Here is a 25981-nt window from a genome sequence, read left to right on the forward strand (position 1 = left end):
TCACACACAGCTGGGCTTCTGCAGAGTCAGGCGGCATCGGATGCCCCAGATCTCCGGGGTCTTTTTGTAGTCCACAGTTGGCCTTGCAATGGTGGTGAAATAGGCGCAGTTGATCTGCAGATGAGGAAGGGCTTCTCTCAGCAGCTGCAGGGTAGCATCCGGCACGATTCCAAACACTTGTAGTGTTTTCAGTGTGGGGATTTCTCCAAGTTCACTGGAAAGGAAGAGAAAAATTTCAGGATATATAGCAGTTGTTAAGACTAATTGTTATAGCCCATTGTTTACAATTTGTACCAGTCTATAGAGTGCAGCTGAAAAACATAATTTATTATAAATGATTTAAGGTAAGAACACAGGGAAACACAACAACCTGGCCCATGTGGCTATCGGAAACAAGCCTGTGTGTTTCGTTCATGTGGCTCCTGTGGAACTCTGAGATTAATTATTATTTTTAATTGAACTGAATTTGCCTTTCTCTATGCTTTATCTACACAGATCTCTGGATGGGTTACTGAGACTGAGATGGGAGCTAATTAGCAAGAAATGGTAAAGTAAGTGTTTCACTGTGATGTCAATTAGAACCACCCCAAGATACATGCAATTCAGGAACCTGGACATGACATTTCTTTGAACTACGCTCTCTCAGCAGAAGCCACCAGCAGACCAATGGCTTCTGAGCAATGGCTCACCATCAACTAGACCTTACTGCACTGAAACCCACTAGTGAATATTTTTTTTTACATGGGATTATATTGGCTACACACGAAAAAACAGGGTACCAGTTTACAGCAGATGATAACCTCTTCCAGCAGGTTCCACTCAGTGTCCCAGACATCCTCCTGAAGGCTCCATCAGTTTATGCCACTCACCTGCCTCAGAACCACTGTTGTCCCCAAATGGTTATAGAGTCCCGATGGCTCATTAGATCTGAGGCGCATCTGTGAACGGGCTCCCTGGGTCTTCCCGTTACCCCTCTAAATGCATGAATGCTATAGGCGAGCACCACAATATTTAGTGTGTGTTGTGGAATGCAAGATGCAGTGTAACCTGGCAACTAAAAGCACCATCTAAAACTAAACGTGTTTGCTGATACGGGGCAGTAAGATCAGGAGATCATAACAGACCAGATTGAGTGTTGAGAGGACACACTGCATCTTTAACTTCTGGAATATGGAGGGATATAGAGAAAGGGCGGGCACCGTAGATGGGGCCCACCCATCGCCAAGGGTGATGGCGATCCCTGGCACAGGCCTGTGTGAAAGCTGAGCATTTGAGAACAGAGTCAGACTAGGGAGAGAATTCAGGTTCTGGGATATCTAGTCAGACGAGCTGTGAGTCATCTGAAACGGATACTATTTAAAAGAAGGAGCTGGGTGAGAGTGAGGAAAAGAAGAGCGACGACAGAAGACAGCAGACGGCAGAGGAGAAGTGTTCGCGCAGCAGCAGCACTGGGAGGGGGGAGCAAGGCTGCCACATGGTGCCCCTGCGCTACCTGTGAGGAGGGAGCTGCAGAAGGCAGGACAAGATCCAACAACGAATGAAAACCCAGCATTGCCCGCCCCTTGTGTGCACTGGCCACAGCCCTGGAGAACAGAGTCCGTGCATCTGACTGCATAGTGGAAGAGAAAGGGAACTGTTTACAGGACGTTCTTTAGCTTGTGTAAAAGTGTAAGATACTTTTAGGGCTCTTAGGTCATTCCACAAGAGGCCGAGGCTGGATCATGGGCCAGCCTGGTCTCAAACACAATGAAAACAACACCTGGAAACTTTGAGGTTTGCTCCTTAGCTCATCTATACGATCTCATTTCCCTTTATATATTCCCCAAATGCCTTACCTAACGAATATTTAACTCTTTTTTTTTTTTAAAAGATTGTTTTATTATGTATACAGTGCTCTGCTTGCATGTGTGCCTGCATTCCAGAAGGGAGGGCCAGATCTCATTATAGATGGTTGTGAGTCACCATGTGGTTTCTGGGAATTGAACTCAGGACCTTCGGAAAAGCAGCCAGTGCTCTTAACCTCTGAGGCATCTCTCCAGCCCGAATATTTAACTCTTAATTTCAAGTCAGTTTTCTCTCCAACTTGAGTTTACAATGGAATGAGAAACAGGGAATACTTCTAAGAAAATTCAGTGTGAGATAAGACCAATTAAGGAAAAAGTAAGTATAGCAAGGTCTGCAGGGGACTTGAAGGTTTTAAAAACATTTTAGAACACTATGAAAGACTCACATGCTACCTTGCCACTCCCAAGCTAAGACGTCAGCTATCTGTCAGTGCAGAGGGCTGCTGTGTGGCTATCGTCCTTGAGACACTAGGGTTTCTGCTACGGCTTCAAATGTGTTGGTTGCCGGAAAGACTAATCGTAGGCATGACCCAGTGGTTTCATCTTAACGGATCAATTAGTATTCACATGATGCTCACGGACAGCGTCATCTCTTTCTCATTCTGCCCTGTTGCTCTGACTGGAAACTAAAGGCCCTGATGGTCTCATCTGTTTAAAGATCAGGGTTTGATAGGGAATAATCAGTTATGCAGAGGGTCACAGCTATGATGAATGTCACGCTCTTCACTGATCCATGTGGGGACGACTATGCAGGGAAACCGTGGCCCCAGTGGATAACGCAAGGGGTCACAGCCGGCTTAGCTTCTCTTAACGGCTTAGCTTCTCTTAACGCAGAGAAAAGAAACCAGAGGAGAAGAATCTCCCTTCCCACGGAGCCGCCCAGGCAGATGGCAGGAATAGATGACAGAGAGACCCTGCTGTGTGGACCTAGGAGTTCCTGCTGGTAGAAAATACAGGCAGGGGTTTAATCAGATTTCCATGCATATGGATTTGAGCTGCTTGAGAGAAATACAGGTCAAATTGTCCTTTTTAGGTAGTGTTTTTTTTTTTTTTTTTTTTTTTTTTTTTACCTCCCAAACAGGATACTAGCTAAGGTTCACGAGACTAGTTAAAATGATTAACTTAGTCACATAATTACTAGACTTCCCAATTTTACTGAACTCTTTAGAGATAGATCACTTGTTATTGAACTGTGTAATTTAATCCATTCATTTGAGGAATAAAGTGGTTTTTTTTTGTTGTTGTTGTTTGTTTTGTTTTTTAGGTAGGTTCGAGGTAGAAGAGTTATTACTGACATTCTGACAGCATGTTAAATAGTACAACAGCCACATGACCCTGCTGCAGTAAAAAAGGAAGGGCATGGGACCAGCGCAAGACAGTGACCTCTTGTGGGTTTCAATGAAGCTGCTATGCATTTGTGTTTCGTATAAGGAAAACCTTAGCCCTTTGGATGAAATAAGCAATGCCCGGACAAGATTCCTAATTTTCATGGATGCACCCGACATACCCTCTATTCAGATACATCAGGCTCTTATACAGGTGCCAGCTCTTTGCCTTCCTTGGCCATCTGGAGCACTCGCCACTGGATAACAGGACTTCTCTGTAAGCCCAGACAAACTTTAAGAGTGAGTGGGACCTTCTAGAACAATCCATCCCACTCACTCGGGCCTGCCTTCCATGTTCATGGTGGCAGCGCCTTAGAGGTGGAAGCTCACCTTTCCTGAGTCCTTCACACACCAGCATCCCAACACCATGATGCTGACAGACAGACATATAACACATGCCAACGAGCTCTGCCAATCCCAGATGACCAGACATTTTAAGCCAGTATTTGTGAACTATTTGGATATTCTCTCTAAGACATGCTGTGGTGTATTAATATTAATGTTCGCATTGTGCACGTTAGTAAGGATGGATTGCACTACTGAGTGCTGGTCCCTGCTTTCTACCAGCGGAAATGCAAGATATACTTACAGTAGAGTTTCAGGAACTATATCATAGCACCGGCTGAGGGAGAGGTGTTGGAGGTAGTTGAGCAGAAAGAACTCTGGAAAGCAGTCATTCTTTAGCATGATACTGTCACTGTAACGGAAAGGAAGAGAGATTCAAGGCCGTGCAGAGATTGGGAGTACTGCTGCCTGATTCCTTCATTTGGTCCCCCCTCCATTTCACAACCAACCACTGTACTCCAAACTTTGATCTAAAGCAAACAGTACCTTAAGTCGAGGCGGACAAGGTTGGGGCATCGTTTAATTAAGGTACAAAGATCTAGGGGAAACAAACAGATGTGATGGTCACCGTTACTGATAAACAGGGAGGAAAGGCTATTTGCTTTTAGTGTTTTTCTCCAACATCACGCTGTTGGAGAAGCATTACAAAAGGCAGAGCGACTGTCTTCACACAAACTTTCCTGCCTACAAGGTCTGGAAGAGCACCTGGCAGTCTCCTGCTGTGTGAAACCCTGGGTACCAACTATTCATGTAGCAGTAGTGACTGTCTGAAAAAAGAAAAGGAGATCCAATTCGTGACAGCAAATAAGACAGCCCAACAAAATCAAATGCCAGAACATAAAGTCAAGCAATATTCTAGCAATATCCAGTGAGAGGGAATCGTGAACGACTTATTAAGAAACTGTTGTACCATAACTGTAAAAATGAGCTTCCAACTCAGATTACAACCCAGTGCATCCCATAGGTATTCATGTTTTAAATGCAACTTTCAGGTAATTATTTTCAGAATCTTGGGTTAAGTGAAAGTGCCTAAACATAAAGAAAAAATACATAATGTCCCCCCCCCCCAAATGTTAAAATTCTACATTTATACCAGGCACAGTTGTACACACCTGTACTCCCAGGACCAGGGGGGCAGCGGCTATAGAACTGCTGCAAACCGCAGAACAGTCTGGTCTACAGAGCCAGTTCTAGGCCAGCCAGGCCTAAATAGTGACACACTCGCCTCATCACAGAACAAAAGTCCTGCCACGTTTGGCATATAGAGAAGTATCAGAAAATGGTGTGTGTTCAACATAAGCTGAACAGATTAACAGTCTTGTGTAAGGGAAGGATGCCACTAAGTCCAGAGGACAGACAGATATTTGTGAGACAGAGATAAGGGTGGGCGAGGAAGGACAAACAGTCGCTGTCCAGCCTGACAGCTCAAGTCATTCCTGAAACCCACAGGGTGTGGAGAGAAACAGAGGCCAGCAAGGTCTCTGATTGTCACACATTTGCCACGACACACTCCCCCAGAGCCTCCACTTTCCAAAGTAAATACATGTAAAATAAACGCCAGGAACTGTTTTGCATCAAAACAAAAACAAGACACACAGATACACAGTGCACTGCCATCTTAATCTAGCTTCTTAGCACCTCAACCGTCAGCCACCCTCGTTTCCTAACTGTCCTCCCGGCGTCACACTCCGCCCCCCTTCCCCGCAGCCTTTTCCCAACATGGCGCCACAGTGTATAGTTTCAAGGGTAGGTCAGGTCATGTTACAGCTCTGCTTAGCATGTTCCACAGCTTCTCGCCTTCTGTGTGGGCAGCCTCCCTTCTGCCATCTTCTCATACACTAACTCTCGTATCAAAGGCCTTTGTATGGCGGTCCTTTGTTCCAGAATGTTCTCCCACAAACCTCTATGTATTTCTCTCTCGTTTAAATAAGAGGCCTTCTCTTTGATCATCAATTACATCTAGTTCCAGAATGTTCTTCTACAAACTCCTATGTATTTATTTCCCATGTGCTCAGAGGGCCTCTGTGACCATCCTACACAAAAGCAGCTCCTTCCTGCCACATTCAACCCGTCCACTGTCCTTATATTTTCAAGGCCACTCATACCCTTTAGGAAGTCTGCTCACAGCAGTTCTGTGTATTTTTTATGTTATCTTGATTTCTGAGAATAACCATATAATTCCATAGTTAGAATTTAAACTGTTTAAAGGGAAAATGTTGAAGTGCTGGGGAAGGAGAGTGACAGGAAATCCAAGCACAACTGCAGCTTTTATGGGTCTCATCTCTGCCTCTGAAGACAGGCACCTGCAGGGGTGGTTGTTCAGCCGTGAGTCCCTTACAGGGAGTGGACTTCAGTCTCCGTCCACTCATAAGGAGCATTTGTATTAGACTGACAGATCTTGCTTATTATTAAGCCCCAGAGAAGTAGTTTCCAGACACTACCCAAATGTCAAGAAGCATTTCAAGACGGTTGGTTCATATCTTTTTAAGCACAATAAAAATGTCATTAAGCAAATTATCTATACCCCGGTGCAATAAACCCTGCACTCAGGACACCGGGCAGGGTGGATTTGAGTACCTAAGTTAATCTGGCATTGTGCAGCCCAGATTGAATATTAGCTCTTCAACTTAACAGCTATGAAGCTGCTGAAAACATTCCCTTTGTGACTTCTTTGTACAGGTTAAGACTCTCAGTGTTACAGCCACAGCACAAAGCACAGCCAAGTGGTGAGCTTCACCAGCATATTGTCTTTTAGGCTGAAATGGAAAAGTTGAAGGTATAAAAATGAACTTATTAGCTGGGTCCCAGCAGGAATTTAAAACCTTTCACTGGTGACATTTTGGGCTAGATGACTCCTAAAATAATTTTTCGGTGCTATGCTCTGTCCAAAAGCATTTCTTGCCTCTAACCACTAGGTGGCAGCAGCACCACTGCGTTGAGACAAATTTCTCTTTGCAAGCAAAGATTGCCTTTTCTCACAGTCATCCTTATGGGTCCCTGGGAGATAGATGATTCCAAGATCCCATTTGGATGTTCAAATCCAAGGACACTGAAGCCACTGCGCACCATCTTGCCTGCTTATTTATAGTACCTAACATGATCTAAATGCTGTGTGAACAGTTGTTATTGGACGTTCACTCAATACAGATGCAATTTTCTTCCTGAGTATTTTTGATCTATTAATGGTTCAATCTGGACACAGAACACATGGATACAGAGCGCTGACTTCATGTAGTAACCTACTTTTACATCGGGGTTTGCATAGTCATTTTGTTTATTAAAAGTGGTTCTGGGCCGGGCTGTGGTGGCGCATGTCTCTAATCCTAGCACGCGGGAGGCAGAGGCAGGTGGATCTCTGAGTTTGAGGCCAGCCTGGTCTACCAAGTTCCAGGACAGCCAAGGCTATCCTGTCTCGAAAAACAAAAACAAAAAGTAGTTCTGGGCCTGGGGAGTTGGCTAAGTGAGTAAGTACAAAAACTTGAGTTTGGTCTGTAACATCTATGTAAAAAAACCTAGATGTGGGAGCATTGACCGGTAACCTCAGGTCTGGGCAAGGAGAGGCAGGAGGGTCCTGTGGGTTGGCCCACCAGTCAGTCCAGCAACATGAGTGAGCTCCAGGGTCAGAGAGATACCCTGTCTCAAAAGCAAGGTAGAACAGCTGGAAAGAGGGTTAAGAGCACCTTGCTGCCCTTGCCAAGGAGGGATTGTTTGTTTTCCAGAAACCACGTGGCAACTAAGCAGCCTGTTAGTTCCAGTTCCAGAAGGTTGGATGCCCCCTTCTGGTCCCCACAGGCACTGCATACATGTGAGGCACAAGCATGGATACAGGTAAGAGACCTCTGTTTTTCAGATACACACCTGCATAATCCACTCGCACATGCACGCACACACGCATCTAGAACCCCTACCCACATCTAGCCAATGGACAGCACATTCTCCACAGCTGTGTGGAGAGCAGGGACTGACTCTGACATGAACTCTGGTGCCACATATCTGACCACTTCCCCTTGGTGGAGAGGCCAGATAGCACTCAGAGAAAGGGTAAACAGGCTACCAGGATGAGACCTGATAGGCTGTGACAATATGGTGGGGGAGAAGGTCCCCTTCTGTCATAGACCTAGGGGAGGGGAACAGGGTGAAAGAGGGAGGGAGGGAGGAACGGGAGGATACAAGTCAGGGGATAACAATTGAGATGTAATCTGAATAAATTAAAAAAAAAAAAAAAGATTCTCCACCTAGGTCCTGAACTCAGCTTGACTCCAGGTCAGGAGCTATTTTATCTTAACTAACTCTTCGGTGAGTAATTCCTCCGCTGGAGACACAAAAGCACGTGCTCTGGACTGAAGGAGAAGGGAGTGGAAACTTCCCAGACCCACCACAAAGCGAATCTATCACTGCTAAGGCCTTGTGCCTGGCCCACGTGCTCTAACCTGTTTTCTGGAGGTTCTTTCGGTAGCCACTGAGGTTCAGCTGGGTGATGGAGTCTGGTAAATGTGTGACGGCCGCTTGCACGTGCTTTTCCGTGAAGTCGAAGCACCAGGAGAGGTTCAGCTCATCCAGTCTGCATGGAGGAAGGGCAACGGGAAAGCATGAAGCCAGCAGAGGGACGAGGGTGACAAGCTGCCCGCACGAGCCCGCGCACAAACACACACACACACACACACACAGTTTAAAACTGGGCTCACTACCACCTGTTTGTGTTGTTCATTTGAAACGGCATTCTCTGCTCTAAACTCCTCTGTCCTGCAAGTTAGCAGGTGATCTGTGTAGAGGCCTTAGCAAGTACCCCTCCATCTGGCAGGGCAGCTGAAAACTGTAGCCTGTATGTTTCTTTCTCAAACCAGCTAGATTGTCAGAAAACACGGAGAGCTTTCAATTCAAATGCTTTATAGAAACCGCAGATCAACTCCTGAGGGAGGAGACGAAGATGCTATACAGGCCCACTCTGCTAGGAAAGCCATCGAGTTTCAGCATCAGTGCTTACCCTCCTCCCTCTGCATCCCCGCTGACTGAATGCAGCGCTATACATCCTGTCTGCCTCATGATATTCCGACCCGCAGGCAGTTTACCTTTCACAGATCACTGAGGAGACACAGATACAAATGGCGTACCAGAGAGACCAAGAGCCGGTTAAGACAAGGAACCCACACATACGCTCTTATGCATGCTCCACACCATGTCTCCCCTCACTGACAGTGCAGCCGGGCACGCCGATGCGGAGCTGAACTGCCTCTGATACACGCTCCGCTAGGACAGCTGAGACCTTCCCTTACCTGCAGCAGCTACTTAGCAGGGTGGCCACGGCAGAGTCAGAAAATCCAGAGCACCCACAGAGGTTAAGTCGCACCAAGTTTTCATTCTGGGCAAGAGTTCTAGAAAAGAGAAAAATGCCAGGAGGATAAATTACACCAGTGGTGGGTCCTTGTGTGTGTCCTTGTGTGTGTGTGTGTGCGCGCGCCCGTGCGTGCGTGTGAGTGAATAGTAATTAAGCACACAAGCTTGTGACTCAGAAGTGGGCTTAGAATCCACATTGCATCATCTTTGACACAACTGAGCAAAGTATTTCGGCTACTCACCGGCAAGCTGGCAAGAGCACCTTGCTGGGGCTGGAGACAGGGGTCAAAGGGCGTAATGCAGGGAAAGGTTTGCAAAGTACTTGCAGTTCCAATGCACAAGCAACCCCAACGACTGCGTCTTTTATGTAAAAAGGCTTGCCTTCCCCTCGTGGGGAGCCTCAGTGATGATGAGCCATTGCTCTGGAGTTCAGGCTTGGTTTGCTTTGAGTAACTGTGTGAACTTGGACAAGCTGGCCAGCCTTCCTGTGCCGCCTATTTCACACAGACGGAAAGGAGGAGAGCTCGCTGCTCGCCCTCAGGATTAGGCTCAGCTTCTCTGTTACCATGCCTGTTCCATCCTTTACATCAGGCCTCATCATATGTCCCTTGCATAGCGCATGGTCTAACTTGGGCCTCACTAGCGAATTAACCAAATACATCTCAATGTGAGATGGCTCTTCCATGTTCCATGATGCACCGTGCTTCATGGCCTCCTTGCAACTACCCAAGTCTCCATAGAAACGGTTCCCCTCATCTCCCCGATCCCATGCTCCAGGAACTCCCAGCTACTTAGTAAGGAGTTCAGGATGGCAGCAGCTGCACTGAGGTTGTGTCCACTGCCCCAGCGCTTGGGCATCCTCCACCTGAATAGCGTTAGCGGCCAGGCTACAGGTCACTACTCTGAGAAGGCTGCCCTCCTTAAATTCAATTATTCCTCCCTGTATGTTGCACACAAATGCCAATCCACCGAACAAACACTGCAGTGTAATTATCTGTCTCACCCGTGAATGAGGCACAAACCGCAGTGTTCAGCCTTTCATCTCGCACACCTAGAATAGGGTCTGGCACATATGGTTAGCATCCAAATGTGTGCTTTCTTAAAAATCCTAGACAGTTCTGGATATTTGGTGTGTCCTTCTGGACATGTATGTAAGAACACTGTAGTCATAGACAAGAAACATTGCACACATAGCAATACATACACAATTGTCTTTTGTTTGCAGCGGGGTCTCTGTGTAGCCCTGGCTGTTTTGGACTCACTTTGTAGACCAGGGTGGCCTCACACTCACAGAGATCTGCCCAAAGCTACTGTCTTTATGACATACTTCAGGTGTTACTCACTTGACAATGGGATCTGAAAGTTGCAGGCCTTCCAGGCTTAGATTCTGTAGCTTGGAGCACTCAGACAGAATCCCGTGGAGGTTTGACACATTTATAACCGAGTTCGACAGGTCCATGTGCTGGACACGCAAAGAGCTGAATACAGAGGAGAGAGAAGAAGCTCCGTGAGGGGACTAACACGAGCACATTCCGGTCCAGTCCAAGCCCACCCTGCCCCCGCACACACCACGCTAAATACACATTTTAAATATTGAATAAAGATCTGGTCATAAAGCAAATTGCCTTCTGGATAATTCCCATCCTCATTAATTTTTTTTTTTTTTTTAAATTCAAGATTTGCCAAGTGCAGACATCGCTGCCAACACGGTCCCAGTCAGAAAATTAAAAGGTGGGTATGACAAGAATGAGCTGGGGACACGTGCCCAGGGGTGGGGCAAGCCTGTGACAACTCCTGGCTCCTGGGGAGGGTTGAGTGGGTGAGCAACAGCGTTCCCTAAGAGGAGGAGAACAGTGGAGGAACCAGCTATGCTAACACTGAAGTCCTCAGAAGAAGGCCAGGTGTGGGAGCTTTTAGGTAGTTGGCACTAAGAACTAGGAAGAGGACTAGGCTAGTGGAAAGGTTTGAGAACCTGGGCGTGAGGTGGGCGCACAGGGCACAGCTTGTCTGAGAACAGCATGTGGAGAAGAAGGGCAAATCCTGGCACGAACACGGGGAGAGGCTAAGGAGGAACTGCAGTGGGGGTAAAGCCAAAGCAGCGGGGAGAGGGGGAGGGTACTGGAATGGAGAAATGGTCTCCTGTCTTTAGCTTGCTTTTCTCTTCCGTATCTAGCTACTCTTCTCAGGCATCAGATAGCACGAAACCTTAGCATTCCGTACTTTTGCAGCACCAGAGAAGTATTTTTTTTTTTTTCAAAACAGTCTACAAAACAAAAAAGAAAGTATTTTTTTTCGAGGTTGCAAGCCTGTCCATGATGGGACAGAAAGCCCATGAGGCTCTACAGGAATGCTCCCCAGCCCCCACTTTGTCATGGGTGGGCAGTGGGGATGGAAGCAGCAGGCTCCCAGTCTCCGATGTGGATGGGGTACAGCTCAGGCTATTGCTGAGCACTCATCCCGGGGTGCTAAATGGACCCCGGACAGCTTTCCTTTTGGAGAATGGGATGAACTCAAGGTCTTGCATAAGCCGCTCTAATACTGAGCCACACCCTCAGATGTTCTAAGTGACGCTAGGGAAGGCCCAACAGCGGCTCTGACATGCAAGCCATGCTTCAAGCTGGAGGCCCACATGGCACGATTTGCAACTGACAGCCCACACTACAGACAGCCTGTCATAGGTTTAAACGTACACACACACACACACACACACACACAAAGAAGTGTGAGTGGTTTACTCCTTGACATTCGGTCATTTCTTTTTTTACCTGAAACTTTCACCCAGTGGTTGCTCCATAAACGACCTCGGGCAGCGGAAGGCGATCACCCCTCGAGAGAGCAACCGGACTGTCACATCGGGGTGCAGGTTTTTACCTGCGAGGTCCAGGGAATGCCAGAGAGACTCATCGAGCCTAAAACAGAGAGGGTGCTTGACTTGCTAAGTTGACCATAGTGAATTCTGGGGACTCTGGGGGTCTTTAAGTCACTACTAACATGGAGGACATGGGCACTGTATCTCCTTAAAGGAAATCTGAAGGGCTTTTGCTTCCAAGTTCACTACGCAATTACTAAATATTTCTTGATCATAGTATCAGTAAGCTTCCACATTTCTTCCTGTTTTCAATCTAGATTACCCAGTACCAAAGCTGGAACTGCTAATAATCTGGAGCCAGAGAGTAAAATCTAGAAAAAAAAAAAGTCACAGATTGGCTCTGTTCAGTATTTACATGCACTGATGTGTGTACATATTTATGTTAATTTTACAGGAAAGAGGGAAATACTAGGTTATAGTAGTTTCTAACATACATACATTCCACAAATAAAATGAACTTCAATCAGTGTTTCTTCTTAAAGCTTTATTTTACATGTATATTTCTGTTTGTGTGTGTGTGTGTGTGTGTGTGTGTGTGTGTGTGTGTCCTCCAAGGCCAGCTACAGCTACAGGTGGTTGTAAGCTGCCTGACGTCCACTGGGAGAGCAACAGGCACTTTTAACCACTGAGCCATCTCTTCAGCCCCTTCGGTAAGAGTGTTAATGTTCACAATTGAATTCAACTGCGAGAGCAAGAGAAAGCATGAAGTGTGAACACAAGAAGGAACATCCTCAACACTTTAGTGCATTAGAATTTTCTCTTTTAAACACATTTGAAATGAGATAATGATAGATATTGATTTACATTCACAATTTTCGACTCACTGAGATAGGAAAGATATTTTCTTCAAGGTTGCCAAATACAAATATCCAAAACACTATGAATGTAACATTAATATAATTCCTGATAGTTTTGTGGTTCTTCTTGCTGCATGTATCTTAATATATATATATATATATATATGTATATGTATATGTATAAAAATAAAAAACATATTAAAAAACCCACAAGTGACAGCACATGCTGGCACGGATGTGGAGAAAGGGGAACACTCCTCCATTGCTTCAGAAATAAATCTGGTACTTTCTCATAAAACTGTGACTAGCTTTACCTCAAGACCCAGCTGTATCACTCCTGAGCATATACCCGAAAGATGCTCCACCACACAACAAGGACACTTGCTCAACTATGTTCATAGCAGCCTTATTTGTAATAGTCAGAATCTGGAAACAACCTAGATGTCCCTCGTTCAAAGAATGAATACAGAAACTGTGGTACATGTACACTATGGGATACTATAAGCTATCAAAAACAAGGAAAACTGAGATTTGTATGCAAATGGATGGAACTAGACCTAATCTTAAAATAATAAGTAAACAACCAATGACTTCTTTTTGAATTAATTGGTGTTACATGCATGTATGTATATATATTTCCAAATATAACCTGCTTACTATGCAATGCTAAAAAAACAATAAGATAAAGTATATAAACACTCTCTTGGCCAGTTCTGAAGTAATTTTGCTCCTAGAACTTTGCTGGTGTATGATTTGACTATTAAAAAGGTAGCCTATAGGAAAGGTATCCTTAAGAAAGTGGCGTGCTTTCTATCGCTTGTCACCACTGACATCTACTTACAGAAGATGATTCTCTCGCTATCCCAGACCTCAATGTCTCTCCTTTCAAAGAAGGAAACAACAGCTGGCTTACTATTCTAGAACAATCCAGGACAAGTCGGCCCCAAATAACATAGTGTTAACATGGAAAGGGAAGATGGATTCAACAGCCACCCCAACCCTGAGGCAAATGTTACTGGTAACGGTTAGGGCTAGGGAGCTAACAAAGCCTTAGTCTCAGCCAAACGTTCATGCCACAAGCTACTGTCCCTGACCCTGTGGTTTCTTCAACTCATAAACTAGAACAGGGCAAACCTGTCATTTTGTTCTGTGTGGTGGATTAAGTTGCTATGCCAGTCACTATGCTAGCGCAGGGCAGATGACTGCTGGGCCAAAGGGAAGATGGAGGTCAAAGGCACTAGGGAGGCGAAGGGACACAGAACGAACAAATCCTGGGAGCTAACATACTGTCTGAGCATTAGTAATAGTGTTCTGGATTTGCAATGTTTTGTTTTGTTTTGTTTTGTTTTTCAAGACAGGGTTTCTCAGTGTAGCTTTGGCTGTTCTGGACTTGCTTCATAGGCCAGGCTGGCCTCGAACTCACAGAGGCTGTCAGAAATGGAATAAGAATAGCCCTACAGGAGACCTCTTCCCTCCGGCTGTGAAAGGCATCAATGCCTTCAAACTGTGGTAAAAAGGTGTCACGTTTTCTTGGGGCAGCTCTGGTCTACAGGGTGGTTGTTGGCTTCGGCAGATCAAGTGGGCACATAACCCCTGTCCTTCCCTCTACTACAAATATGCCCAAAGGAGTGGACAATACTCACGAGAGGCGGTACCACCTCTTGCAAACTCCAGAGACTCTCAGCAGCTCAGGGAGGCACAGGCAGGAAAAGATCCCAAGGAGCAACTCGTCTGGAAGGGAGTCCCAGGAAACACCTGCAGGGAAGCAAACCAGGGTTCCCATCTCCGAATCTTTCCTGGCCAGAGTCATGGAGTCTCTGGCACAAGCATTTATCAAGCACGCTCCACTTAGCATAAAGGGGCTTTCAACCGAACTGACATCCTCATATTTACATTTCTGTCCCACATACTGACTTACACACTGTGGTGGTTTGGATGAGCTGTTCCCCCCACTGCCTTGGGAATTTAAATATTTGGTTCCAGGTTGGTGGCGCTGTTGGAGTAGGTTTAGGAGGTGTGACTTTGCTGGAGGAAGTATGTCCCTGGGGTGGGCTTTGAGGGTTCAAATCCCCATGCCACTCCCAGTTAGTTAGCTGCCTCTGCTTCCTACTTGAGGGTCCCAGCCTGTCCTGTTGCCATGTGTGCTGCTCGCTGCCAGAGAGGGCTCCCTGCTCACCCCTGCAATTATGCCCCCTCTCCTTCTGGAGCCTTAATGCCCAAACAGACTCTTCTCTAGTTGTCTTGGTCAGACTTTTATCACAGAAAACAGAAAAGAAACTACAGCACACACCCTGCTGCGAGCCTTCCACTTTCTCAGCAGAAACAAGAACAGGTTTACCTAGTGTTATAGCCCGTTGGCAACAGCTGTCCAACCACTGGCAGTGACAACTTGATTATCCATGGCACAGAGCAACTCCCTAGCCAATCAATACACTGTGATGATTGAAGCCACAAAGGAAGATCTCTTCTCTCTGCTGTGGACTTATATAAAAGGCAGATGACCACCCTCTCCCCTCCCCCCTCCCCCTGTCTTGGAGTACAGGAAGTACATCCCAGTCCATAAACCTAAAAAGCACTTTTAGAAGCACTTCCTCTTCCTCCTCCTCTTCTTTCTTTTTTTGGTTTCTCAAGACTGAGTTTCTCTGTGTAGCTCTGGCTGTCCTGTAACTCGCTCTGTAGACCACGCTGGCCTCAAACTCAGAGCTCCACCTGCCTCTATCTCTGCCTCCCTAGTACTGGGATTAGAGGCGCGCGTCACCACTGCCTGGCTTTTTTTCATTTCTTAATCCAACAAGATTCTCTACTTCCCATAGTGCCAAGTCATTTTGGGTGTTAAGGGAAGTTCCGCAGTAAGATAAAGACCAATGAAATACTTTTACCTTCATAAAACATGTATGTCACGGGGAGAAATAGCCAATTATACACAAAACAAATATATTATGTAATTCATAAAAAAGGACGATAGCTATGCAGAAAAAAAATCAAGCCAGGCAGGGAAGGTCAGGGCAGGCACTGCACTTGAACAGAGTGCTGGTGGAAGGGTGTTCCTGGGGAAGTGAGCACTGATTGAGGAGACACCCAAGGAAGGGAGTAAGCTCAGGATCTGAGTTCTGGACCCCAAAGCAGGCATGCTGGTGTTGAAGAACAGAGTGAAGAAGGGCTGTGGTAGCAAATGTAATGAGTGTACGGGAGCTATGGAGGAAGACCTTTGGCTGGATGGTTGTGCGCATAGGCTTGCCCGAGGTTCAGATCAGTTCTGGAAAGACGACTGTGGCTGGGGTCACATTAGACTGGAGTGGGGGAAAGCTTAATGCAGCTTTGTCTTAGAGAAGCAGTCTCTAGGTGGCTCTCCCACAGTCCCATCTCAGTTGATCGAAGTCTAGGCTAGCTACCTTCCTGTCCCCAAGAGCAGAAAGGGACACGTGTTCGCAGGATCTACACTTTGTAGAGCGTACACCAACCAGGCACTGTGAACACGTGAAGAGGCTTAACGGAGAAGGACACTGAGGGTGGCACATGTGGCAGCTGCCGCCCTGGCAGCCTTCCTGGATGGTCCTGCTGCGACAATCCCGCCAGTCCTTCAACAGAGTGAGCGAGGCACTCGGCCTGTGTCCACACTGCTTACCCTTTCCCTGTGCGGGCTCCACTCATTCTTTAATCTGTTGCTTATTTAGAAATGTCTCCAGCTAGTGGAGCCTACTATCATCCTTAGGATAAGGCATTCTGGGTTGCACCTGGATGCTATTCATTTAAAATAAAATTGCTACTAAAGGCTGCTCCTAGGGGAAGCCTCATGATCGATGAAGGTCGTTTCTGTATACAATCTCATTATTTCCTCATCTGTTTGGGCTTCACTTGTTCACAAGATCTTACGAAGGAAAACCTGACTTGTTTTTACATGCTAGGAAGTAAAGTTTAACTCATTCATATATTTAGTGAACAATCAATTTAATCCCAGGGTTTGTTCTTGAGAAACAAATCCTAAGCACACCTTGGTCCTTATTCTATTTAGAAGCTGACAGACTAAGAAGTCACCTCAACTATCATGTTTGGCTACAGGAGGGCTAAAATTTGGCTACAGGGGGCACATGGGGCAGAAGAGTACAAGAGTGGTCAGGGACATTTTCTGGGAAGCAGTGGCCCTCCACTGTTCAATCAGGGGCCATCACTGTCATGGTCCTTCATTTTTACCCATTTCTGATGTTTGTAATAGGCTCTCATGTACCCCTCTGGCCTTGAACGCATTATGTAGCTCAGGGCTGATTCAGCTGGAATTCTCCATCCTCTTGCCTCCCTCTCCCAAGTGCTGCAAGTTGACAATTTACTATGCTTTCCAGAGCCCATCCTTCCCCATGCCTGGTGTCTCTGAGAATTACTACAGCATGGAGGGCCTAGGCTCTCACTGGAATCCTAGCCATGCTGCCCCCAGGCCACGAGGCAGAGTAATGGAGTCTCTCTAGGTCTGCTTTCTATCTGCAGGAACGAAAACAAACAGATTTGCCTTGCAGAGCTATTCAAGGTACAGATAAGGTGATGGAGAAGACTTTAAGGAATGCAGTAGGGACGCAATCTTTCCTTCCCAGACTCCCCCTCTCTCCTCACTAAATCACACATTTTCCTTCTCTACTTTTGTTCTTTGGTGCTGCCTTGAATTTTCATGAGCAGGCCAAAAAACAAAACAAAACAAACAAAACAAAACAAACAAACAAAAAACCAAAAAACAAACAAAACAAAACAAAACGAAACAAAAAAACACCACCACCACCACCACCAAAAAATCCAGGATCAAAGGGCCTGCTCGAACGCTGCAAGCCCAACCCTCAGATCTCCCTCTATCTGAGCTGCTGATCTCTAGAAGCAGCTCCAGAAGGTCTGACTTCAAGGAGTTTTATCTGGCCCGTAATGAGGGGGAAGGCGGACATCGAATGCAGGGAGGCCAGCCAAGGCGCGTTTACAGGCAAGTGTCGCCAGGAATAACGGGTTTAAGCTTTCCGCTTTGCAGGGCTCCAGGGCACTATCTGGAGGCTGCCTGTGAGCTGTCTCACCCGAGGGTATGGGTGCTGGAGGAAGAGTCCACCAACTGCTGCTGATAACTAATTGCAGGTTCGATGTTAACTCCTTAGCATTCCTGCCCAGACAAGGCCCCTGAGCACAGTTGTGTCTGTGTTCAGGAGAACGCTTTGGGCACTGAGGGAAAGACGAGTTGCAAGGGACTATGGGCCAGCCAACAACAGTGTCCACTACGGATGACTTGGGGAGGCAAACGAGAGAAGCATGCCCAGCAATGCATGGTGGGAAAGAAAGCTACATGACCACATTTGGTGTTTCCTATTTTATTAGGACTATTTAAGAAAGCAGGAAAAAAAATAATGGAAGGAAAGTGAGAAACGACCACATGATAGGAGGAAAGTAGGGCATATTGCTGCATGCAAAGGCGGCGTAACCAGGCTACAAAGCCTTGCAAGAAAACAGTACAATGTAAGGAAGCCTTTGTAGTATGGTTTGCCTCAGATTCAGTTTGAAAGACACTTGCTCTGAGAAGTATTTTCATGTCATCACCGAAGTCTCACACACAGGTGGACACATTCAGCAATGTGCAGCGGCTACCACGTAGCTGACAGTATTTGCTAAGTGCATTGTACCCTTAATCCCCTTTAATTCTTAGCGTGACTGGCTAACCTTCTCTACCCAAGTAACTACTACATGCTTAATGCTAAGAACAGAACCTGACACTGAATATTAGATACTGCCTGGTTGATAATTCATGCAGGAGTAACTCAGGCCTCATGGAAGAACACTGGCTTTATTTTAAACACAGGCAGGACTGTTGGCATCATAGGACAAGTTTCTTCATTCGAACATTAATACATTGGCTTGTAACAAACACATCGCGGGTGCTTTTTGATTAATGAACTGGTTTGGGAAAGCTGAGTATGAGGACAGCTCACGGCCGATAGCCTCGTGGCAAGTGGACCATTAAGTAAACACATGACAAGAATTAAAGCTGCCAACTACTAGAAGCTCTAAGAACCCTCACCAGTTGGTAAAGTACGCCAACGATAGTCTTTGCAGTCACCTAAGTATAACAGAACTAAGCACTCTCACTCTCATTTTTAAGCACGAGGACATTTATCTCAATGCAGCTAAATGATTTCATGAAGGGGACACTAATTATTAGGTAGGTGGGAGAACCAAGAGGAAAACTTGGGCTTCTAAGTTCCCATGCCCCACACTGAAAGTATGGGGGTCACAAGAGGCAGATGTCCGATGACATTTCTGGTGGCAGGGTACTGTAGGTATGAGTCTACTTGCAAGACAGCACAGCGTACCTCTGGCACAGGGAAGGGATGAGCCTGAAGATAAATGACCACAACAAAGCATGACGAGATGCTTCAAGGTACCAATGAGTTTGCCACCAAGTGGGAGGAGCAATAGCCTATGACATATACGCCTCAGGTAAGAGCAACCATACCCAGAGTGTCATTCAGTTGACTATACAGGACAACTCCAGTTCTGGGGCCCCTGGGTGGAAGTGGATGAGCCTGGAATTGGCTGCTGCCCCAGGAGATGGGGCAGAAATTTGTCTCCAGTAGCTGTGCTGGGGGCTGAAATCCAGGCTGTGATACGCTTAATCTAATTTTACTTGCCATATTTAATTCTCAAAACATCAGCCATCTGTTTCTTGGATTCGTGACAACCTGGCTGCCTGGTCTCTTTGCAAGCACAAGGAGGGAATAGCCTTAGGTCTTTCCTCCACTTGCTTCTGCAAAACCCACCGAGGCGTCCCACCAGCGCGCACACAGAGGTAGCTAATCACCGCTGCCACTGCTTTCTCCTCAGATGCAAACCCAGCTTCCCCATCTGCGACTGACTAGCTATGCCCTTCAACCTCCTTGGGAAAGAGGGGTGTGTAGGAGCTCTAAGCACCCGACCTCTGTGGCATAGCTAACTTGTCTTCTTTGATCTATTTATTTCTCAGATCACTAACATTCAAGGTTCAAATTGCATATCCAAAATGATTCTAATGACGTCCCAACTTTCGGTAGAAAAATAACTGATTTAAACTACATGCACCTGTATGTCTGCCTGTGGCCAGGTATGCAGAAGTGCAGGTGCCCAGAGGCCAAGTGTTGGATCCCCTGGAACTTGAGTTGCTAATTGGAACCAATTCAGATCTTCTTAAGGAGCAGTACACGCGCTTCACCGATAAGCCGTATGTAGCCTCCCTATTTTTGACTTTTATTTGTATGAAAGACTTGCTCACCCTTGTGGGATACATTCCTGTTACTACTATATGCCCAATGCCTAGGCTAGTACTTAGTAAGTACTTGTGCCAGGGCTGGTGGCTCCTGCCCATAACCTCAGCATTTGGCTGGCAGAGCCAGGAAGACTGTGGAAATGTGTGAAGACAACCAGATCTGAACAGAGAGGCATGGTTATACAGGGACACCCAGTCTCAAAACGAAAAAACAGAAAGGCTGAGTGAATGCAAGGAAACTATAAAACAAACAAAGAGGACAAGAAGTGTCCCCAGAATAACTCCCTTAGAACAGATTTGGAAGCTGTTGTCGCCGATGGGTCATGGAATCAATTTAGTAGGTCTATTATTGTTATGATAATGATTATGATTTTGCTTTGAACAAAACATTCCATTTATTCTGTGTAGGCAAGGATAGGAGTGTGGAGGTTGTGGTGGCTAGCTATCTCCTTCCATTTTATGGGTTCAAGGGAGGCAAGAATGAGCTCAGGACCAATGGCGAATGCCTTTACTTGGGGAGCTATCTTGCCAGCCCTTTTATCATCATCGTCGTCATCATCACCATCATCACCACCACCATCACCATCATCATCATCACCACCACCATCATCATCATCATCATCATCTTAAGAATGGAGCAGAATAGAACAGGTAGTATCTTAGGGAAACGTCAATGATAGTTCTATGATGCTCTTGTTTCAAATTCCCCTATTGCAATACAAAATATCTTTCTTACTAGTTAAAAAAGTATTGAGAGAAAACTGTTTGTTTGCCTTGGGGTATTAAAACACAGATTCTCAGGCTAAAGACGTTCTTGGATTGGAATCTCTGGCACTCTGCACTTTGTACAAGATCCCTTGTGGGCTCTGATATACTCTGAACTTTGGAGCTTCAGTCTGAGAGAGAACCTTTGTAGGCTCTGGAATCTGAAGCAGCTTAGCAGCCATGAAGAACTGATCAACACATTAGTTCAACCACATTTTCATGGTCCTCACCTATTTAAAAGACGGGGAACAGGCATTTAATGAGCATAAACAAACTGTGACCGCCTTCTTTCCGCTGCTGGCTTCACTTCTGGCCTATTTCCTCCAGTTCCTTCCGTACACTGGCCCCTGGAGCCAGGCAGAATGGTCCAGCTATAGGACAGTCACACAGCTTTTATCATCCCGGATAAACAGATGCAGAGGAATTCACTTGCCAGATGTGAGGCTGGAATGCTGCCCATGGGGAAAGCTTGCCTAGCCAAGACCCAACAAAAGTCTCGGGCCAGGCACCAGATCTGGGTACAGCAGGTGTGGCCTGCCCTGCCCTAATCCTGGCAGGGTGATTAGCCACCTGTCCCGACAACTGCAAGCAAAACTCCCCGAGATGAGAACCCAGCTACCCTGGAGGCCTATGCTTGCTTCTGGGGGCTTGGTGGGACTCTTCTGGCGCAGCTGTCTCTCAGTTTACAGCGTGAGGCCACGCCTCATCCACAGCACTTAACCAATGGATGTGCGTGAAAGTCCATGCACGCACAAATGTACTCTGCTGCCTTCCATGTCTTCCAGGTCATAAAACCCTAAAAGTCATGAGTTTTTCCTCTCTCATTTTAGACATACATTTAAAAAGCCAATCTCAAAAGTCTAGGCTCACTGCCTATAATCCGAGCACTTGGGAAGCCGAAGGGAAGACAGGATTGCCATGAGTTCAAGGTCAACCTGGAATATAAGATGAGAGTCTATTTCAAAAGAGAGAGAGAGAAAAGAAGAAGAAGAAGAAGAAGAAGAAGAAGAAGAAGAAGAAGAAGGAAGAGGAGGAGGAGGAAGGAAGGTTGGTTAGGTGTGATGCCACACAGCTATCATCTTAGCACTTGTGAGGTAGGCTGAGGCAGGAGGGATGCTGAGATTTCAGGACTACATAGCAAGTACCATATTGACCGGAGGAATACAGCAAGATCTGTCTTTAAAAAAAAAAAAAAAAAAGAGAGAGAGAGAGAGAGATAACAAAATGTACACTCATTGACTGGACCAGGTCAGTTCCTCTCTCTCCCATACCTTCACTTTTGCTGAGTGGCTACCAACTGCCCACATCCACACCCACTGGGACGGGGAGTGAGCTGCTTCTGCACAAGGGGCTTCCACGCAGCCCGAGGCCACTCAGGGTCTGGGTTGCTCACACTGCTATCCTCCTGGCAGACACACTGCTATGTAGTTTGTCTTTCTTCCTCAGCTCCATGTTTAAACTCCTAGGTGACAGCAACCCTCCCTTATGGTCTGTCTGTCTGGTCCTCACAGTGCTTTGCTTTTAAAAATGACTTTTGACCTACATCTGTGGGCATGTGAACGTGGGGCAACAGAGCAGCCAGATCCCACACCCATCGCTATGCACAATGAGCAAGCTAGTCCACTTCTGTTCATCTTAGCAGGAAGTATCTCTCACCACATTTGCTTGGTCAAACACCAAATTGCCAGTGTTAAAATTCCAGGTGCTTTAAAAAAAAAAAAAAAAAAAAGTAGGAGTCACATTAAGTTTCAAAGAAAGAATTCTCTATGGTCAGAGTCAGATCAGCATTTTCACGGACAGAAGATGTCACAGACAGAAGACATAAGACAGCTGGCTTGATAAAACGTCAGCCATTTTGTTGGCCAGTACTAACTCTGCCATGCCACTTCCGTACTAAGAGCTTTGCAGTCTTCTTCAGTGCTCCCAGCAGCACATGGGAAGGAGGGATTATCCAGTGCCCCATTTCACAGACCAAGACGCCAAGGCTCAAAAGGCTCACGTTATTCTCCAGGGCAGATAAATGGCAGCACCAGGATTCAAATGCAGAACCCCATTCCTTGAGTTTGTCTCAATTATTATTATTATTGTTTGGGCTCGTTTCCCATGTTGAGACAGCCTAACTGTGAAGCTCTTGCTTTCCTGGAACTCCTCCCCCATGCTTCTAAGCACTGGGACTGCAGATGCCACCAGACCTGGCATTAATGTGCGCCAGCGTCTTCCAGCTTGAAGAAGACTCCCTTTCCTACAGAATGTTACAGAAGCCAAAAACCATATTTTTTAATTTAACTTTTTTTTTTTTTTTTTTTTGAGACAGTGTCTCACTGTTTAGTCCTGGCTATCCTGGAACTCATTCTGTGGACCAGTCTGGCCTTGAACTCACAGTGATCCAACTGCCTCTGCCTCCCAAGTGCTGGGATTAAAGGCGTGCACCACCACATGCGGCTCAAAAAAAGGTTATTTTAAAACAAGCAACTGACCAGCTCCTCAACGCATCTGCTCACAATGCCAGATAGGAAAACCTAAGAATACACTTCCTGTTGGCTCCGGGAGACTTCCCTCTTCTGTTTTCCTTAATTGATTTATCCATTCACCACCCAATTTCAGTTTAGACTTTGTTTACCTCTTCCATGTAGAATCTAAACACCTTCCTAGTTCCATTGTTTCTAAATTTAAAACGTACCCAGAATCTGACCATTGCTTCTCATCCCCCCACAGTTCTAAGCAACTGTGGTCTAATCTCTACTTGCAGAGTTCAATCTACTTACAGAGTTCAACGAGCTGGGCAGTGGTGGCCCCGCCTTTAATCCCAGCACTTGAGGCAGGAGAATCTCTGAGTTCAAGACCAGCCAGGGCTACAGTGAGTTCCATGGCCGCCAGAGGAATGCTGTCTCAAAAAACCAACCAACCAACCAACAAAACAAAACAAAAAAACAGAACAACAATAAAAAAAAAAGGTGTGCATGGTAGTAGGGGAGGGGCGGGGGTGGGCGGCAGTTCAGTGGGATAACACTGTAACTCCTCAGCTCTCCCAGCAGCCACACTTCTCCCCACGCTGTCCATTCTCACACTCTACTTTCACTGTGCGGCCCATCTTTTTCTCCAGGGTTTCGCAATGGCTGCTCCCTCTGCTTTGGATTCAGTCTACAATGAGACATTTTGGTGGCATACTCCTGTCCTCTCCCCCTCCTTGCTTAAAGGTCACAGTCCAAAAAAGGGTTTCCGTCACTATCCAGTTTGCTATCCATCTTCTGATTCCAGGACTTCCACTGTCCCTCAGCTGGGTCGAGTTTTGGTTTCAGCCACTATGGCCTAACACATGGAGTGAAAGGGCACATCCATTGCGTTTGTAGCATTTCCTCACTAACGGAAGCTCTAAGATGCATGTGTTTTGCTCGCTTCTGTATTCTTAGCTCTATGCTGTGGAGCACATAGTGTGTTCTCAGCAACTTGCAGAGTCACTCTTTTAAATGACTATCTATGGTGGCGGGGGCAGGAACCTTGACATAACCTCAGGGCAATATACTGTATTTACCCCATGGCTTTGAGGGCTTTAGTCTGGACTGACCCTGGAGGCACTTGAAAATGCTTGGAAAACCAGGTAAGCGGAGCCATGAGTAAGGGATTAGTTTAAGGTAAATGCTGCTTTACCCTATCCACTCTGCCTCCTAGGGACAGAACTGCGAAGGAAGCTGAAATTATAAACCCATTACGACAATCCAGGAAGAGATGATAGAAGCTCGACACATGTGCCATACCGGAGGAAAAGACACAAGGACTAGTTGGATATAGGGGGCAGGCAGTGGGAATCAGACTAAGATTTAGGGGTCTATGATTGTAAATATAATACCACAGCAATGGAAGTACAACACCCCAAGAGCTTGTTTGCAAGTGGAGCCGGGGCGGGGCGGGGGAGTCTCCTGCACTCCCATGAACATTTACCCTCCTAATGTGCCCACAAACGACCTAAGTGACTAAGATGTAAGGGTTGCTCTGGTACAAAACAGCACATTCGAGTGTAAAGGAATCCGCCAAGAGCCCTGCTCTGTTCCCTTTATCAGTGTGCTGAGCTGGACTTTGAGCAGACATTCCCTTCTAAGGAAAAGGGCAGGAATGCTCTCATGTGGCTTTAAAGTTTCAAGTCAAGTTGTGGACCAGAAGATAAAGACCTACCAAGATTTGGGGAGACTTCAATGGTTGGAATCCATTTCACCCCAATACTTCAAAACTAGGCAATTTTAGGTACCCATCCTGGAGATTCCCCCAAAGTTCAATCAACAGAGTTCAAGCAGAACCGCTTAATTCATTTCTTACAGACGTTGAACCTTACCTGGGAAGTTCTCTCGATTGAGCTTAGGCCTACGGATGATCATAAAGTCTTTGTCACTCCCTTTGCTCTTTAGCCGTTTCCTTGGAGGGCTCTGGGGGTGGCCGAGGTTTGAGAGCAGTTCATGGGGGATGTTTTCACTGTCCACTTCTTCCTTCTCCAAGGCAGAGACACCCATGCCTGATAACAGTTCAGAAGTCTTGCTGGAATCCCATCCCCACGTGAAGCTGGTGGTGACGTTGCTACTCTGGTCCGGAATCTCCTGAAGGTGTTTCCTGCAGAAGGGCACACATCCCCCATTCCTTTTGAAAGCACACCCCTAAATAATTCCAAGGTAGGCATGAAAGAAGCGTCAAGTATGCCGTGTAGAAAAGCCACAACAAGTAACAGTACTGCATTTTTAACGTGTCTACAGCGACAAAAGCCAAGAATGAACGAGAAAATCGGAAACACATACAGACCCCCACTTCGAAAGGCTTTGGGATTTATGGTCATGCAGAAGGCCTCAATAATTTCTTCCCGTGGAGGGAAACAGGGGGACGGAAACCATACTGTGATTCAAAATAGTGGAAGGAAAACCTAATTAGGAAGCCAAATTAAACAGCACGTTGATATTTGCACTAGCGCATTCATCCACCCACTTTCTTTATAAAAAAAAAGGGACCATGCAACCACTCACATAACAAGATTATTTTAGCAAAAAAGCAACATTCGCGGCCTAAAAGAATTCAAACGGTTCATTCATGCTTTGCCGCATTTGCAATCGGATTACCTGTGCATGGCGTCCACAAATTCAGGAGCTTTGAAAGCTTGCATTAATCGATGAGCTGTTTGCCTCCCAGACTCCCGCTCCAGCGCGCGGCGTAGTGGGTTCCCCGAGGCTCCAGCAGCGGGACCCGCGAATTAGCAACGTTCCATCCCCACCGCGCGCGCAGAGCTCCGCATCCCGCTCTCTAGCAAGCCGCCTTCTGGAGCCCCGTCGCCTGCTGGGAATTGTAGTTTCGGGCCTGGCTCTCAAGTCCGGCGAGCTCACTCCTACTTCCTCCGCCCTGATTTTGGC

General features: G+C 46.4%; 1 protein-coding gene across 3 annotated transcripts; it reads right to left on the minus strand.

Moving 5' to 3' along the window:
• On the minus strand, positions 1-25945 carry Skp2 (S-phase kinase associated protein 2). 3 transcript variants are annotated; one of them, XM_051150947.1, is made up of 10 exons: positions 25694-25944; positions 24925-25101; positions 14218-14329; positions 11674-11817; positions 10252-10386; positions 8848-8946; positions 8005-8135; positions 4061-4112; positions 3819-3926; positions 1-214 (listed from the first exon to the last, which is right to left on the minus strand). In XM_051150947.1, the coding sequence occupies exons 2-10, from the start codon at positions 25097-25099 to the stop codon at positions 1-3; spliced, it is 1170 nt and encodes a 389-aa protein (XP_051006904.1). In that variant the 5' UTR covers positions 25100-25101; positions 25694-25944. The 3 variants fall into 3 exon arrangements, with proteins under 3 accessions (XP_051006904.1, XP_051006903.1, XP_051006905.1); XM_051150946.1 differs by having other exon boundaries at positions 24925-25196; positions 25694-25943; XM_051150948.1 differs by lacking the exon at positions 11674-11817 and having other exon boundaries at positions 24925-25196; positions 25694-25945.
• Positions 25946-25981: the final 36 nt, after the last annotated feature.

This window comes from Acomys russatus, chromosome 9 (genome assembly GCF_903995435.1).
Source record: "Acomys russatus chromosome 9, mAcoRus1.1, whole genome shotgun sequence".
In the NCBI taxonomy this organism is placed as follows: Eukaryota; Metazoa; Chordata; class Mammalia; order Rodentia; family Muridae; genus Acomys; species Acomys russatus.

What these genes read in the sequence shown, in the direction of transcription:
- Skp2 (XM_051150946.1), bottom strand. Translation starts at nt 25,737, where the DNA reads ATGCAAGCTTTCAAAGCTCCTGAATTTGTGGACGCCATGCACAG. An exon ending in CAATCGAGAGAACTTCCCAG is followed by an intron (nt 14,330 to 24,924) that starts GTAAGGTTCAAC and finishes GCTTCCCTGCAG; the next exon opens with GTGTTTCCTGGGACTCCCTT. An exon ending in CTGCTAAGTAGCTGCTGCAG is followed by an intron (nt 8,136 to 8,847) that starts GTAAGGGAAGGT and finishes TCCTCCATGCAG; the next exon opens with ACTGGATGAGCTGAACCTCT.